Consider the following 14,397-nt stretch of genomic DNA (forward strand, 5'->3'; position numbering starts at 1 on the left):
TTCAGACAAAAACAATAAAAATATTCATATCACAATAGAGCATCTAAACCACTGCTTTACTTATGATTTAAAATATTCCCAATGAATCTATTTGTCTTATTATTATTTATTATTGATTTATTATTATTTATTACCAATTTATGGTGAATAGGGTGTGCTTTCAGACAAAAACAATAAAAATATACTGATCACAATAGAGCATCTAAACCACTGCTTTACTTATGATTTATAATTTTCCCAATGAATCTATTTGTCTGTATAGATGGAGTGTGATGAGAAAGAGATGCGTCGTGAGATCAGTTATGCCATCAAAAATATCCACGGAATCAGGTGGGAGTTTTTTATTTTTATTTTTATTTTTTTTTACATGGAGAAAAAGATGTGCCCACACGCTGCTTGCTCACTTTGGGGTTTTATTTCATTGGTTTGTTTTCAGCAGACAAATATTTGATTTCCTTCTATGTGAAGTTAGCATAAAACTGGGACGATTTCTATTTTCAGCCCATTGTTAGAGGAGGACAGTTACATAAACGGTAGAAATGGCAGACATCCCAATGAGAGGATTTCTCAAAAGCATAAAAGCAAATACTCTATTACCGTGAATTCCAGTGTTTAAGCTGTACGTGCCCATGTCTTAAAATGACATATTGTGTCGAGCATTTGACAGGAGCCAATCATGGGCCAACAAGCTTGTCGTTACTCAATATAACAATCTGACTGAAACAACATTTAATTAGAATTATTAGATTATTAGAAACAACATTAAATTCATCACACAGCGACTTAAAGGAGACCTTTTATGCTTTTTTCCAATTTTCTGTCCTATAAATGTAGTTAGGATGTTGTATTCTCGTTTAAACGATGATAAAGTTTCATTTAATAAGGTTTGTGCATTCGGAAGTGAGCCCTGAAAGAAGTTGTGTAGTAAAACAAGAGGTTTGTGACGTCACGCATAAGTGAACTTCCTTTTAAAGGCATGCCTGGAGGTGGGCCTTTTGTGGAATAAATTAAAACAGACCGTTTTCACGGGAAGCACAAAATCCAAAAAATATAACTGGAATAGGTGCAGATTCTGGAAGATATAGAAAGCTTTCTGTGATGTAGGAGTCTACAATTGTATACAAAGGGCCTGCAAATGAGCATAATAGTTCGCTGTGTGATGAATTTATTGTCGAATTTAGTGTTGTTTGTGAAGTGTCCCCAGTAAGATGACACTGTGAGCCAGTTGTGTCCAGTTGTTGAATGTTTCAGTACTTTTTCCACTTTTTAACCATTTGAACACACAACCAGTTATCCTGTGAGTGTACTACTTACTAATATGTCACTATTTTGGTCATGATCACCCTTTTTTGATGTACGATAGAACGGGGCTGTTCACTCCAGACATGGCGTTTGAAGCCATTGTGAAGAAACAGATCATCAAGCTGAAGGAGCCCTGTGTCAAGTGTGTGGACATGGTGATCCAGGAATTGATCAACACTGTGCGCCAGTGTTCCAACAAGGTGACTCATGCAGTTTTGTGGTATGTTAAGACTACTAATTATATCCAAACTTACGTATTTGTTCATATAATGCACACAGAACGTCCTCTCTGTCACCTTTCTTCTTCTTTGAACTCCCTTATGTGGGCGCTGTTCACATTAGGAGGTGTTCAAGTGCACTGTGGAACACTCAGTGCTGTCAAGGAAGAACAACAAAATGACCAAACTCACAGCTCCCTAGTCTGTAATTGACGCATAGAACGACAGTTTCAAAGTGGTTCAGTCCAGATGGAATCGTTATGAACCAAAACAGGATTGAAAGAGTTGGAACAAGAAAATCAAATCTGTCATTTTTAGCTCCTGTTATGGTTCTCAACATGGATTTCACACTTCTTTATTTAACACTTAACATATGAAATGATATGCTATATGGTGTGTTCACAGCTGGAATGTTTCCCAAGGCTGCGTGAAGAAACAGAGAGGATTGTGACTTCTCATATCCGAGATAGAGAGAGTCGAGCTAAGGAACAGGTAACGCTCATTAGTGAGTACTCATGGGAAAACATCACATGCTTATTTATGCAAAATCAAAACCTACATGTACCTGTGTGGAAAAAGTGATTTGCTCCCTAAAGCTAATAACTGGTTGGGCCACCCTTAGCTGCAACAACTGCAATCAAGCATTTGCGATAACTTGCAATGAGTCTCTTACAGCGCTGTGAAGGAATTTTTGCCCTCTTATCTTTGCAGAATTGTTGTCATTCAGCCACATTGGAGGCTTTTCCAGCATGAAGGGCTAGGTCACTCAAAACAGCCCTAGACCATCATACTACCACCGCCATATTTTACTGTTTACTGCCAGATGTAATGTGACACACACCTTACAAAAGGTTTAACTTTGACCTCATTAGACCACAGAGTATTTTCCCAAAGGTCTTAGGGATCATCAGGATGTTTTCTTGCAAAATCGAGACCAGCCTAATGTTCTTTTCGTCCCACAGTGGTTTTGGTTTTAGAACTCTGCCATGCAGGCCGTTTTGGCCATTTTTTATGGTGGAGTCATGAACATTGACCTTAACTGAGGCAAGTGAGGCAACCTGCAGTTCTTTGGATGTTGTTGTGGGGTCTTTTATGACCTCTTGGATGAGTTGCCTCCATGCTCTTGGGGGTCATTTTGGGTGTCTGGCTGCTACTGGGAATGGTTCACCACTGTTCTGTGTTTTTGCCATTGGCTCTCGTTGGGGTTTGCTGGAGTCCCAAAGCTTTACAAATGGCAGCTTATACAGCGTTGCGGCAAATTTATGGCAACATTTTAATCCCGTGACGTTTCCTTTACTACTACTAATTGTTTAAAACTGTGCCGCTCACAAGTCAGTGGGGAAACCGTAGCGCTATGTTGGCAGGAGCCAATCACAAACTATCAGTGCACTCCCAATGATCTTGTCAAACCAATGCAAATCACAGGAGGTCACCTTATATAACAGCATAACAATATAATTATGTCTTTTGGTGTCATCTTAAATGACACGAAAGTCATCACACAGTAACTTAACATTCAAAAGGTATACCTAAAAATATACAAACTTGTACCACTGTTAGTTTAAAATAATTAAAAAACCAACTCTGAGGAACGCATTCATTTTTGGTGCTGCAATGACATCAGTCTCCCTCCAGACTACTTTTTCCACTTAGGGCCATGTAAGTTTGGATTTTTTGTGTGTGTATTTATATGTATGATTCAATACATGGCATTTTTTATTCCAGGTTCTACTGGTGATTGACATCCAGCTCTCTTATATCAACACAAACCACGAGGACTTCATTGGCTTTGCAAAGTAAAATCTCACATCATATACCTGTTATATATACTTGACCATCACCATATGTAGCATACTTTTTACTGAGCATACTTTTTACTTCCTCATCCTGACTGTGACGTTTCTGCACAGTGCACAGCAGAGGAGCAGTCAGACTAACAAGAGTCAGAGTTCAGCAACAAACCAGGTGAGCTTGTCCGGTGTCCGAGAGAAGCTTGAGGCTCTTAAACACACCATCAGTGCAGTATGGCCCCCGCATGATCGATAAATAAGCTTCCCTTTTCAGTTTGCATATGACAAATTATTATTCATGTGCGCTCACGTGTCATTATGTAGCTATTAGTGTTATTTTAAACGGGCACTAGCTGTGTGTGTCTTTTATTTTTGGGTTATGATTTGACTGGGTTCTGTTTACTTTTTGCCACCATCATCCTCCCGTGTCATCAAGGTGCCACTTTGCATTTCATCCCCCATCCCTTAGTGAGAATCTCAGCTGCCCTCTTATGGGTGTTTGTTGGTGAGTATTGCTCATTGTGGGTTCTGGTGTGCAAAATCAAGTATGCCTGCAATAATGCATCTGTCCAATGTGTGGTGCTCTGTGGCACTGTTTCCTTCACAGGAAACTGGTGGTAGTTTTTTTTTTTTTTTTTTTTTTTAAGTCGCACGTGAGATATGTCTTTCCAAATCTGCCTCATGTGTGTTACCTTCACGTTTGTCCGGGTATTAAATGCCCCACGTTCCTCCTTGTTGCAGGCTTCCTCTCCTCCTGCATCAGGCCTGATTGTAAGAGTTGATCAAGCAACCATTTGCTGTCTTAACACCCCCACCCTACTCAGGCCCACAGACGACAAGGCGGTGCCGACTAAACAATTAAAATTGGCTGATATATAATACACACGTGGGCACAAGTATTGGGACATTCCGCTGTGCCGTGGTGGCACATATTTTTGACTCAACTGATCCATAAACTGTTATTAATTATTCCAAATAACGTACTGTGTCTTTGTTCATCTATGTATGGCAGCGACATACAGTGCTATTAAATGTTCTAAATGGTCTTCATAATGCTAATGCTAATGCATAATGCTAATGTACATACAGTCCACTTGTTGCCATTAATTACGGATGGGCTACTGTACTGTACCGTACTTTGTATCAACCTGCTAATAAGGCAAATATTACTGACGATAATACTCATACTTTTTACTTGAAATATTGCAAAATGTGAAATGATTGGTTCAATTTGATTCTAATGAAAAAAGACAAATATTTAAGGCATATTATATTATATTATATTATATTATATTATATTATATTATATTATATTATATTATATTATATTATATTATATTATATTATATTATATTATATTATATTATTATTTGTTTATTCATTAATATTATTAATAATTATTTGTTATATTTATTAATAATTCACAAAATTGTTATATATATATTATAATATAATATTATAACATATATACAATTAAATAATATATATACATAATTGTTATACATATAATTACAATATTATATTATATTATATTATATAACAATTTTGCGAATAATTAATAAATATAATTAATAAATAATTAATATCAATAATAATAAATTGTCACGATATAGTAATAATTATAATTATTACTAACAATAATTGTAATAATAAATGTTATTGAAGTATCCGATCAAGCTAAAAATGAAAGAATTCAAGCAAACGTATCCCAATACTTAAGTCCATAGTTTGGCCGCAAATTGTGCACTTTTGTTGCAAATAAATAATCTTAGTGAGATCTGACCCAATAATCACTTGGCACCATGCATGCAGGGCTTGTGGGGTTCATACAACTAACACGATTCACACCTATTCTTTTCTATTGTGTGACTCGAGCACTAAACACATATTGGTCACTTAATAATAATAATATTAATAATAGTAATAACACAGGCTTTTTCTTGTGGTGAACACAGGTCTTGGAATGACTGCCACACAATGGCGCACCTAACCTTGCTTTTGCGCACATTTCATTGCAATTCATGCACTGATGATGACACTTAAGCTCTTCTTTGCTTCCTCTTCTTACTTTTGATCCAACTTTTGTCCTCATTTTCCCTCCAGGTCATCCGCAAGGGCTGGTTGACCATTAACAACATCAGCATCATGAAGGGCGGAGCCAAGGAGTACTGGTTTGTGCTGACTGCCGAGAGTCTCTCCTGGTTTAAGGATGACGAGGTGAGGTTCGACTTTTCATTAGAAGACACATTTAAAGGAAAAGTGCACTTTTTAAAAAAAATATTTTGCCCATCATGCACAATGCTAAGCAGACACGTAATATGAAACACTTATTCCTCCTACTACGTCTCTTTTTGAACTGTTTTTATATCTTTCAAATGATGGGCAAAATTTCCCCCAAAAAGCGCAGTTTTCCTGTAAAGCTAATGGGCATAAAAATGACTCACAAAGATGACTTAAAATAGGATTTTATTATTTCCATCTGCAATGAGACGTTCACATGCTTCTGCAAAGGGGTCGATGCTGCTGCCTCGGTTTCCTGGCTGACGTCTATCTGCCTGTCTGTGCCTGCTGTACAGGTTGCAGGATATTCTGCACAGCAAGTGTAGATAGGCGGACACACTGCAACCTCATGTCGGCTACCTGTTCAAAGCATGCAACGTCCATTTCTTGCAAATTTTTATAAACGCATGAATCACAGTTATTATAATTTAGCATTTGGATAGTTCTTTTTTTTTTTTTTTTTTTTCTTCCTAACCACATGTTCACTCACAGACACCCAAAATACATACCAGCACATGAGCCGCACACAACATCGGGTGGGGGGGTTCGGATTGTTATTTGATACCTCGGTGTGGCAATGCAGGAAATTATAGACTCCATGAGCTTCGCCTTGTATATATTTCTGTTTTACACTCTGTGAACTTTCTACAGTCCAGTCACACACACACACAAACACACACACACACACACATGCACGTGTGGTTGCCATTTACTTTGGAAGTGCTTGCATTCCTGAAAGGAAAAGCACATCAGCCTCCGACAATTAAAATATCATCGCACACGCACCTTGGCTGAACTATGGCTTGTATATGCCAGTCTTCTCCGTTTCGGCCACCCACTGACATCTGTATTTTCAAACTCCATTTGATTGATTGAACCCCCCTTCTACTTTGGCGAGTGTTTGATGCTTTGCAGGCACGTTCGCTCCTCCCCCCCACACACACTCCTCCTATGGACCACATCTTCCTCAAAGTGCTAGGCTAGTAGCCCGCATGCTTGCTCATGCAACAAAATGCCATTTTTAAGTCATAACATTTTACTCTGATATTTAAATAGGTGTTAATGTTTATTTCCAAAAATAAAGTAAAAGAAAGAGTTAGGCAACAAAGTACACACCAGTTCAGGTGATCTTACAGCAAAAAACGAAGTAAACGGATGCAAAGGAGAAGATCCCTACCCAGTCTAACCAATGTGCAGACTACTGTACACCAGTATGACAATGAACAGGTAGTCTGAACACTGGGTGGACGGAGCAGGAGTTAGAAGTGTCAGGCCTTTTTTTTTTTTTTTTTTTGCTGTCCTCTGCCATTTCGCCCATGCTTGCGCTTCTGTTGCCCAGGAATCTCTCCATTTTCGGCACACCGAGGATCCCATCTATTGAAAGCTCTCAAAAGTCCGACTTGCCGATTCCACATCTTTTAAGTGCTCACTTATTTTTTCGGTCCGTTTTTCGGTGATGCCGGGTATGAAGAGTATCCAGTCCTGACGTGGCATATTCGCACAGACGACTGGGACAGACTGGCTGCACGCTCAGGGAGGGGATATTACAAAAAAAAGAGGGAAAGAGTGAGATGGAGGGGGGGTGAGTGAGTGAGTGAGTGAGTGAGTAAGAGAGTAAGAGAGAGGAGGCAAAAGGAAGAGGGAGGAGACCTGTGTGACCATATATGGACTGTTGTGACCCCTTTGGGAATACAAAACCCAGTCCGGGTCTGCAGTTTGCTTACCCTTTGCTGCTCCCTTCATTCATGTAAACTCAAACTATTCTTTACTCTTCTCCAAATCCACTTTGGTATCGGTTCTCCTTCTCAAGCTCGCCTCCTTGTTACGTCTCTTTAACTTCAACGCAGTCCTCCTCCTCTTCTTCTGGTTCTCCGAGCGCTGCTAAGCACTACCAGATGTTGAGTTTTAACGCCAGGCTGTCATTTAATCTTGCTCACTCTCCCGCCTTCTTCACCCCCCCCCCCCCAAAAAAAAAAAAAATCAGGCAGGAAGTGGGCCCCTCTGGAATGGAAAGAAAAAATATTGAAAAACGACAGGAACGAGGGGGAGGATGAAAGTTAAAAAAAAGATAATTAACAGGCGACGGTGAGGTTAAAAAAAATGATAAGCAGAGGAATCATGTGACCTCGCCGTGCTTGGAACCTTCAATGATGGCTCCAGTGCTTTTATACATCTTGCATTTCCTCCTCCGACTTCACCTCCGGAGAGCTTAGCTACCGGCTCTCGGTGGTATAACTCACCGTGAGCGACGACTGCGTCCTGACCCGCGTTGTAATGACTTCCACATGTGCTCTCCTTCCCTCGCTTTTTTCTTTCTCTCCTCCTTTCCTCCCCCCTCTCACGTCCCTCTCTTATGTCTCCCCCATTCCCCCTCCCTTGGTGTCGCTCCTTCTTTTTCTCTTACTGCTTTTTAAATGTCTTAACGGCTTTGCCCCTTCTTATTTATCTGATCTGCTTTTAACCATATCAACCCCCGCGGACCCTGCGGTCCTCCGGCACTGGCCTTTTAACTATACCAAAACCCAGAACTAAAACCCACGGTGAGGCAGCATTTAGCCACTATGGCCCCCCACCTGTGGAACAGCCTGCCGGAGAGCCTTAGGACTGCGGAGACTGTTGATATTTAAAAAAAAAAAAAGATTAAAGACGCACCTTTTTAATCAGGCTTTTAACTAATATTTTTAAACTTTTCTTATGTTTTTATCTTTTTAGTCCTATTTTATGCTCTTAGTCTTCAGCTTTTAACTCCAGTGTTTTGTTTTTATCTTTTTAGTCCCATTTTATGCTCTTGGTCTTCAGCTTTTAACTCCAGTGTTTTGTTTTTATCTTTTTAGTCTTATTTTATGCTCTTAGTCTTCAGCTTTCAACTCCAGTCTTATGTTTATATCTTTTTAGTCCTATTTTATGCTCTTAGTCTTCAGCTTTTAACTCCAGTGTTTTGTTTTTATCTTTTTAGTCATATTTTATGCTCTTAGTCTTCAGCTTTTAACTCCAGTCTTATGTTTATATCTTTTTAGTCCTATTTTATGCTCTTAGTCTTCAGCTTTTAACTCCAGTGTTTTGTTTTTATCTTTTTAGTCATATTTTATGCTCTTAGTCTTCAGCTTTTAACTCCAGTCTTATGTTTATATCTTTTTAGTCCTATTTTATGCTCTTAGTCTTCAGCTTTTAACTCCAGTCTTATGTTTATATCTTTTTAGTCATATTTTATGCTCTTAGTCTTCAGCTTTTAACTCCAGTCTTATGTTTATATCTTTTTAGTCCTATTTTATGCTCTTAGTCTTCAGCTTTTAACTCCAGTGTTTTGTTTTTATCTTTTTAGTCCTATTTTATGCTCTTCGTCTTCAGCTTTTAACTCCAGTGTTTTGTTTTTATCTTTTTAGTCCTATTCTATGCTCTTAGTCTTCAGCTTTTAACTCTAGTCTTATGTTTATATCTTTTTAGTCCTATTTTATGCTCTTAGTCTTCAGCTTTTAACTCCAGTGTTTTGTTTTTATCTTTTTAGTCCTATTTCATGCTCTTGGTCTTCAGCTTTTAACTCCAGTGTTTTGTTTTTATCTTTTTAGTCCCATTTTATGCTCTTCGTCTTCAGCTTTTAACTCCAGTCTTATGTTTATATCTTTTTAGTCCTATTTTATCTTTTTAGTCCTATTTTATGCTCTTAGTCTTCAGCTTTTAACTCCGGTGTTTTGTTTTTATCTTTTTAGTCCTATTTTATGCTCTTAGTCTTCAGCTTTTAACTCCAGTGTTTTGTTTTTATCTTTTTAGTCCCATTTTATGCTCTTCGTCTTCAGCTTTTAACTCCAGTCTTATGTTTATATCTTTTTAGTCCTATTTTATCTTTTTAGTCCTATTTTATGCTCTTAGTCTTCAGCTTTTAACTCCGGTGTTTTGTTTTTATCTTTTTAGTCCTATTTTATGCTCTTAGTCTTCAGCTTTTAACTCCAGTCTTGTGTTGATATCTTTTTAGTCCTATTTTATGCTCTTAGTCTTCAGCTTTTAACTCCAGTGTTTCGTTTTTATCTTTTTAGTCCTATTTTATGCTCTTAGTCTTCAGCTTTTAACTCCAGTCTTATGTGTATATCTTTTTAGTCCTATTTTATGCTCTTAGTCTTCAGCTTTTAACTCCAGTGTTTTGTTTTTATCTTTTTAGTCCTATTTTATGCTCTTAGTCTTCAGCTTTTAACTCCAGTCTTATGTTTATATCTTTTTAGTCCTATTTTATGCTCTTAGTCTTCAGCTTTTAACTCCAGTGTTTCGTTTTTATCTTTTTAGTCCTATTTTATGCTCTTAGTCTTCAGCTTTTAACTCCAGTCTTATGTGTATATCTTTTTAGTCCTATTTTATGCTCTTAGTCTTCAGCTTTTAACTCCAGTGTTTTGTTTTTATCTTTTTAGTCCTATTTTATGCTCTTAGTCTTCAGCTTTTAACTCCAGTCTTATGTTTATATCTTTTTAGTCCTATTTTATGCTCTTAGTCTTCAGCTTTTAACTCCAGTGTTTTGTTTATATCTTTTTAGTCTTATTTTATGCTCTTAGTCTTCAGCTTTTAACTCCAGTGTTTCCTCAGGGCGGGGTGCTCCACACTGGGGGCTGTTCGGGTATGCTGAGGGGGTGCCATCCTTGGGTCCCTTCGACCCGGCCGGCTGGGGGTTCCTCCCTTTAATGTGGGGGTCCGCTCGTCTGTCGGAGTCGGGGGGCCCCGGGTGCTGGTCCTCCGATGGCACGGCCTGCAGCTCCTCCCAGTGTGGACGGCCCCAAAGGTGGCGTTTCCTTGGTCGTCAGTGCCATGCCATGTCTCCCTACTGTGTGTGATTGTGTGTGTGCGTGTGTGCGTGTGTGTCTAGTATGGAGGGTGGGAAGGAGGGGCTTTCTTTTGTTTCTTTGTTTTTTCCTTTTAATTGTGGAAATTGTTTTAATCCTGTAAAGCACTTTGTGTTGCATGTCTTTGCGGGAAAAGTGCTATACAAATAAAGTTGATTTGATTTGATTTTTCTTCTCACCATCAAACTGCTAACCGACATCATCCAGCATCAGTTGAGACAGTAACCAATTGTCTCTGTCATTAACAGGAGAAAGAGAAGAAGTACATGCTCCCTCTGGACAACCTGAAAGTCCGCGACGTTGAGAAGAGCTTCATGTCCAGCAAGCATATATTCAGCATTTTTAACACAGAGTCAAGGTCAGCTGGAAATGTTTGCAAAGTACATTTTTCTGTTACGTACTGTAAGCCTCTTGATAGTCGCCACATGGCACGAAGTTAGATGAGTTCAAGGCCTGCGTGCAGCAGTTAAATATGTTTTGGATTACGGGTTACGTATACTCTATGTGCATGAATCCAGCCAACGACACGCTTATAAGACACTTTGTAACATCTCTGTTCAATTCCCTGCCAGTGTTTAAAACTGCAAGAATGTGTCTTTGATCGTGTACTTTTATGTGTACCAGCCAATGAGAAGAATTGCATACATATGGTGGAACCTTGATTAGGGTCATTCATCTGTTCCAGGAGGTCCGACTCTAACCCGAAATGTACTCCAACCGAATCCCATAAGAAATAATGTAAATCCAATGAACTCATTCAAAGATAGCCAATTTTCAAATATTGTGAAAATGTTGTAATATTTTCAATTTTCAATATTGCCCACAGAATATTGTGATGGATGGCAAAGTAAACGTCATAAACTCATCTTTCATCCAAAAAGAATACGTTTATTTCTATATTAAATTTTTTTAATAAGCAGTAGAACATAGGTAAGTTTCAGGAAAATATCAGTTTCCAACTAAAAATGGGATAATTTTTTTTTTTGTGAAAGCTTTTTTGACAGCTCAAATACGTAAACAACTAAACCACAACATAAACAAAAACGAAAATAGAGAAATATTATGGGGAAAAATAATGTCATTTTAGTAGCCTATAGTAAAAATATTAAAGGAAAAAGCATGATATATTTTAAGTCATAATATTATCATAATAATGAGAACAAACAAATAACATTTTTGGAAATTAGGTTGGAAAAAAATTGTGACTGTATTCCGATTTTTCTCCAAACTAATTTCCAAAAACGTTATTTAAAATTTATATTTATATAAATATATATATATATATAAATATATGTTTATATAAATATGTATATAAAATATAAATATATATTTATATTTATAAATATTAAGGGAAATAAACTAATAATTACGAGAAGAAAATTTACAAGAAAACAGTTCAACAAGTTGGAAAAATTTGAAAAAAATAAAAGCAGAAATGTAAAAAAAATCAGCTGTAAATTTATGAGAATTAATTCAAAATATTAAGAGAAAAAAGTTCTACTGTTTTGCTATGAAGTTATTTCTCAAATTCAACAGTGTTCCTCACCGTCTTTGTCTTTCTTTGGCTCCATGGCGGGTTATTTTGCAGCATCAAGAACACAGTTGGACTCAGGCAGTGTATTACTAACACAACAATACGCAAGCCATAACCAAACCAAAACAACGTGCACTAATTGTTGTGTACGCTAACCAAGGTTTCACCTTATGTATAAGTCTTGTGGCACGTTCAAGGACTGCTGAAATCTCAACATTTGCAGAAAAAACATCAAAAAAGCATGAATACGTATACATATGGTACATATTTCCTGTATATTTAACCTTTATTATCACATGTTTACAAAGTATTTTCCAGTTTTTCCAGTATTCAAGTTTATTTCGTCATTTGTTTACACAAGTGTGTTTTGACACAAATGATTGATATTTTCATGCATGCTCTACTGTGGCATTCAGGAATGTGTACAAGGACAATCGCACGCTGGAATTGGCTTGTGACTCACAGGATGATGTGGACAGCTGGAAGTCGTCTCTGCTACGTGCTGGGGTCTACCCTGACAAGACCGCCACGGTTGGCACACATTCATTATTCATGGTTTAACTGTGGCTAGTACAAAGCTTGATTATTCTTGGACTACAAAGTGTGGCCCGGGGTCCATGTGTGGCAGTTTTTTTATGGGCCTTTTATGGGTTTTTTAATGTAGGCCTTTTATGGGCCTACATTCTAAAAATAGAATTTAACAAAAACACTCAAAAAGTGAAAAAAAAACGTTTATAAAAATATATTTTTTTACAAGAATAATGTTGTAATATTACTAGGAAAAATAACATCCTTTGAGTAGCATAATGTCATTTTTCAAAATTCAGCCTTTTTAGATGATTTTCAATAATCTTACAGGGCACACAGAATATCGTGTTCTATGGCTACATAAACACAAAACAATAAGATTAGAAAAAAATTGTTACTACATTTTTCCCTTCTTTAGTAATCAATAGTAGAACATAGGTAAGTTTCAGGAAAATATTAGTTCCCGACTAAAAAGGGACGGAACCAGCTTTTTGTCATAAACTAAATTTCAAGCATCACTTTCAATTTTGCTTTTGTGACAGCTCAAATTCGTAAACAAACTACCGTATTTTCTGGACTATAAGTCGCTCCGGAGTATAAGTCGCTCAAGGCCAAAAATGTATATATAGGTAGAAAAAAACATACATAAGTCGCAAAGTATAACTTGCATTTTTTGCAGGTAATTTATTTTACAAACTACTTGACCAAAACATTATTACGTCCTCTTGGAAGGCAAGTTCTAACAATAAAAATAAAACACAATGGTTATTCAGCCTCACAAAAAATAAACAGAAACAGAAAAGGTGTCCAGTGTTTATGTAACATAAACAGTTTTTTCATTTATAAGTCGCTCTGGAGTCTAAGTCGCAGGAACAGCCAACCTATGAAAAAAAGTGTGACTTATAGTCCGGAAACACGGTATTATAATAATAAAAACATCATAACAATAAAAGATATGACCAGCATACCAGCGCAAAAACTAGTAGCTGGTCTATGCTGTTTTTTTTCTATGATGTTATTTCTTTGATGTTATATCTTCTTTTCAACTTGAATTTATTCTTCCCCCCTTAGGTTGAGAGTGAAACCACCACAACCTCGGATAACTTCTCCATGGACCCTCAGTTGGAGCGTAAAGTGGAAACTATCCGTAATCTGGTGGACTCCTACATGGCGATTGTCAACAAGTGCATCCGGGATCTCATGCCCAAGGCCATCATGCATCTCATGATCAACAATGTAAACAAACACCTCTGCCCCTCATCTTTTTTCCCATTGAAAATGAATGGGCCATTTTTTTAAACCTTAACCATGATTGAAATCATTCCAGCAGCACGGTAGTCGAGTGGTTAGCGTCTAGACCTCACAGCTAGGAGACCAGGGTTCAATTCCATCCTTGGCCATCTCTGTGTGGAGTTTGCATTTTCTCCCCGTGCATGCGTGGGTTTTCTCCGTGTAGGTTAATTGGCCACTCCAAATTGTCCATAGGTATGAATGTGAGTGTGAATGGTTGTTTGTCCATATGTGCCCTGTGATTGGCTGGCCACCAGTCCAGGGTGTACCCCGCCGCTCGCCCAAAGACAGCTGGGATAGGCTCCAGCACCCCCTGCGATCCTCGTGAGGAAAAGTGGTAGAAAATGAATGAATGAAATCATTCCAAAGTCTAGAAGCACAACTCAATCAGGTTAGCTAGTAGTTAGCATGTTAGCATTGCTAGCATTCTAACATAGTAGAATTTTTAGCCACTTATTTTTCAATAATATAAACATTGGCAGACACTTAGCATTATCATGCATTGCTAACATTGCTACTAACATTAACAGCATAATTTAGCATTTTAACATTTTTATGAGTATTAATATACACAGAAAATTAGTGGTACTGTCCAGATGTTGCATGCTAATGTTAGCATGTTAGCATTGCTA

General features: G+C 37.6%; 1 protein-coding gene across 2 annotated transcripts in view; it reads left to right on the plus strand.

Moving 5' to 3' along the window:
• Positions 1-14,397, plus strand: part of dnm3b (dynamin 3b) — a 47,089-nt gene that overhangs the window by 28,774 nt on the left and 3,918 nt on the right. For both annotated transcript variants that reach the window (XM_058066758.1, XM_058066757.1), the window contains exons 10-18: positions 263-330; positions 1,364-1,502; positions 1,926-2,012; positions 3,246-3,316; positions 3,431-3,485; positions 5,414-5,527; positions 10,662-10,771; positions 12,364-12,478; positions 13,547-13,711. In XM_058066758.1, coding sequence (XP_057922741.1) covers positions 263-330; positions 1,364-1,502; positions 1,926-2,012; positions 3,246-3,316; positions 3,431-3,485; positions 5,414-5,527; positions 10,662-10,771; positions 12,364-12,478; positions 13,547-13,711 — 924 coding nt within the window. The remainder of the gene's footprint in view (positions 1-262; positions 331-1,363; positions 1,503-1,925; positions 2,013-3,245; positions 3,317-3,430; positions 3,486-5,413; positions 5,528-10,661; positions 10,772-12,363; positions 12,479-13,546; positions 13,712-14,397) is intronic.

This window comes from Doryrhamphus excisus, chromosome 3 (genome assembly GCF_030265055.1).
Source record: "Doryrhamphus excisus isolate RoL2022-K1 chromosome 3, RoL_Dexc_1.0, whole genome shotgun sequence".
NCBI classification, from domain to species: domain Eukaryota; kingdom Metazoa; phylum Chordata; class Actinopteri; order Syngnathiformes; family Syngnathidae; genus Doryrhamphus; species Doryrhamphus excisus.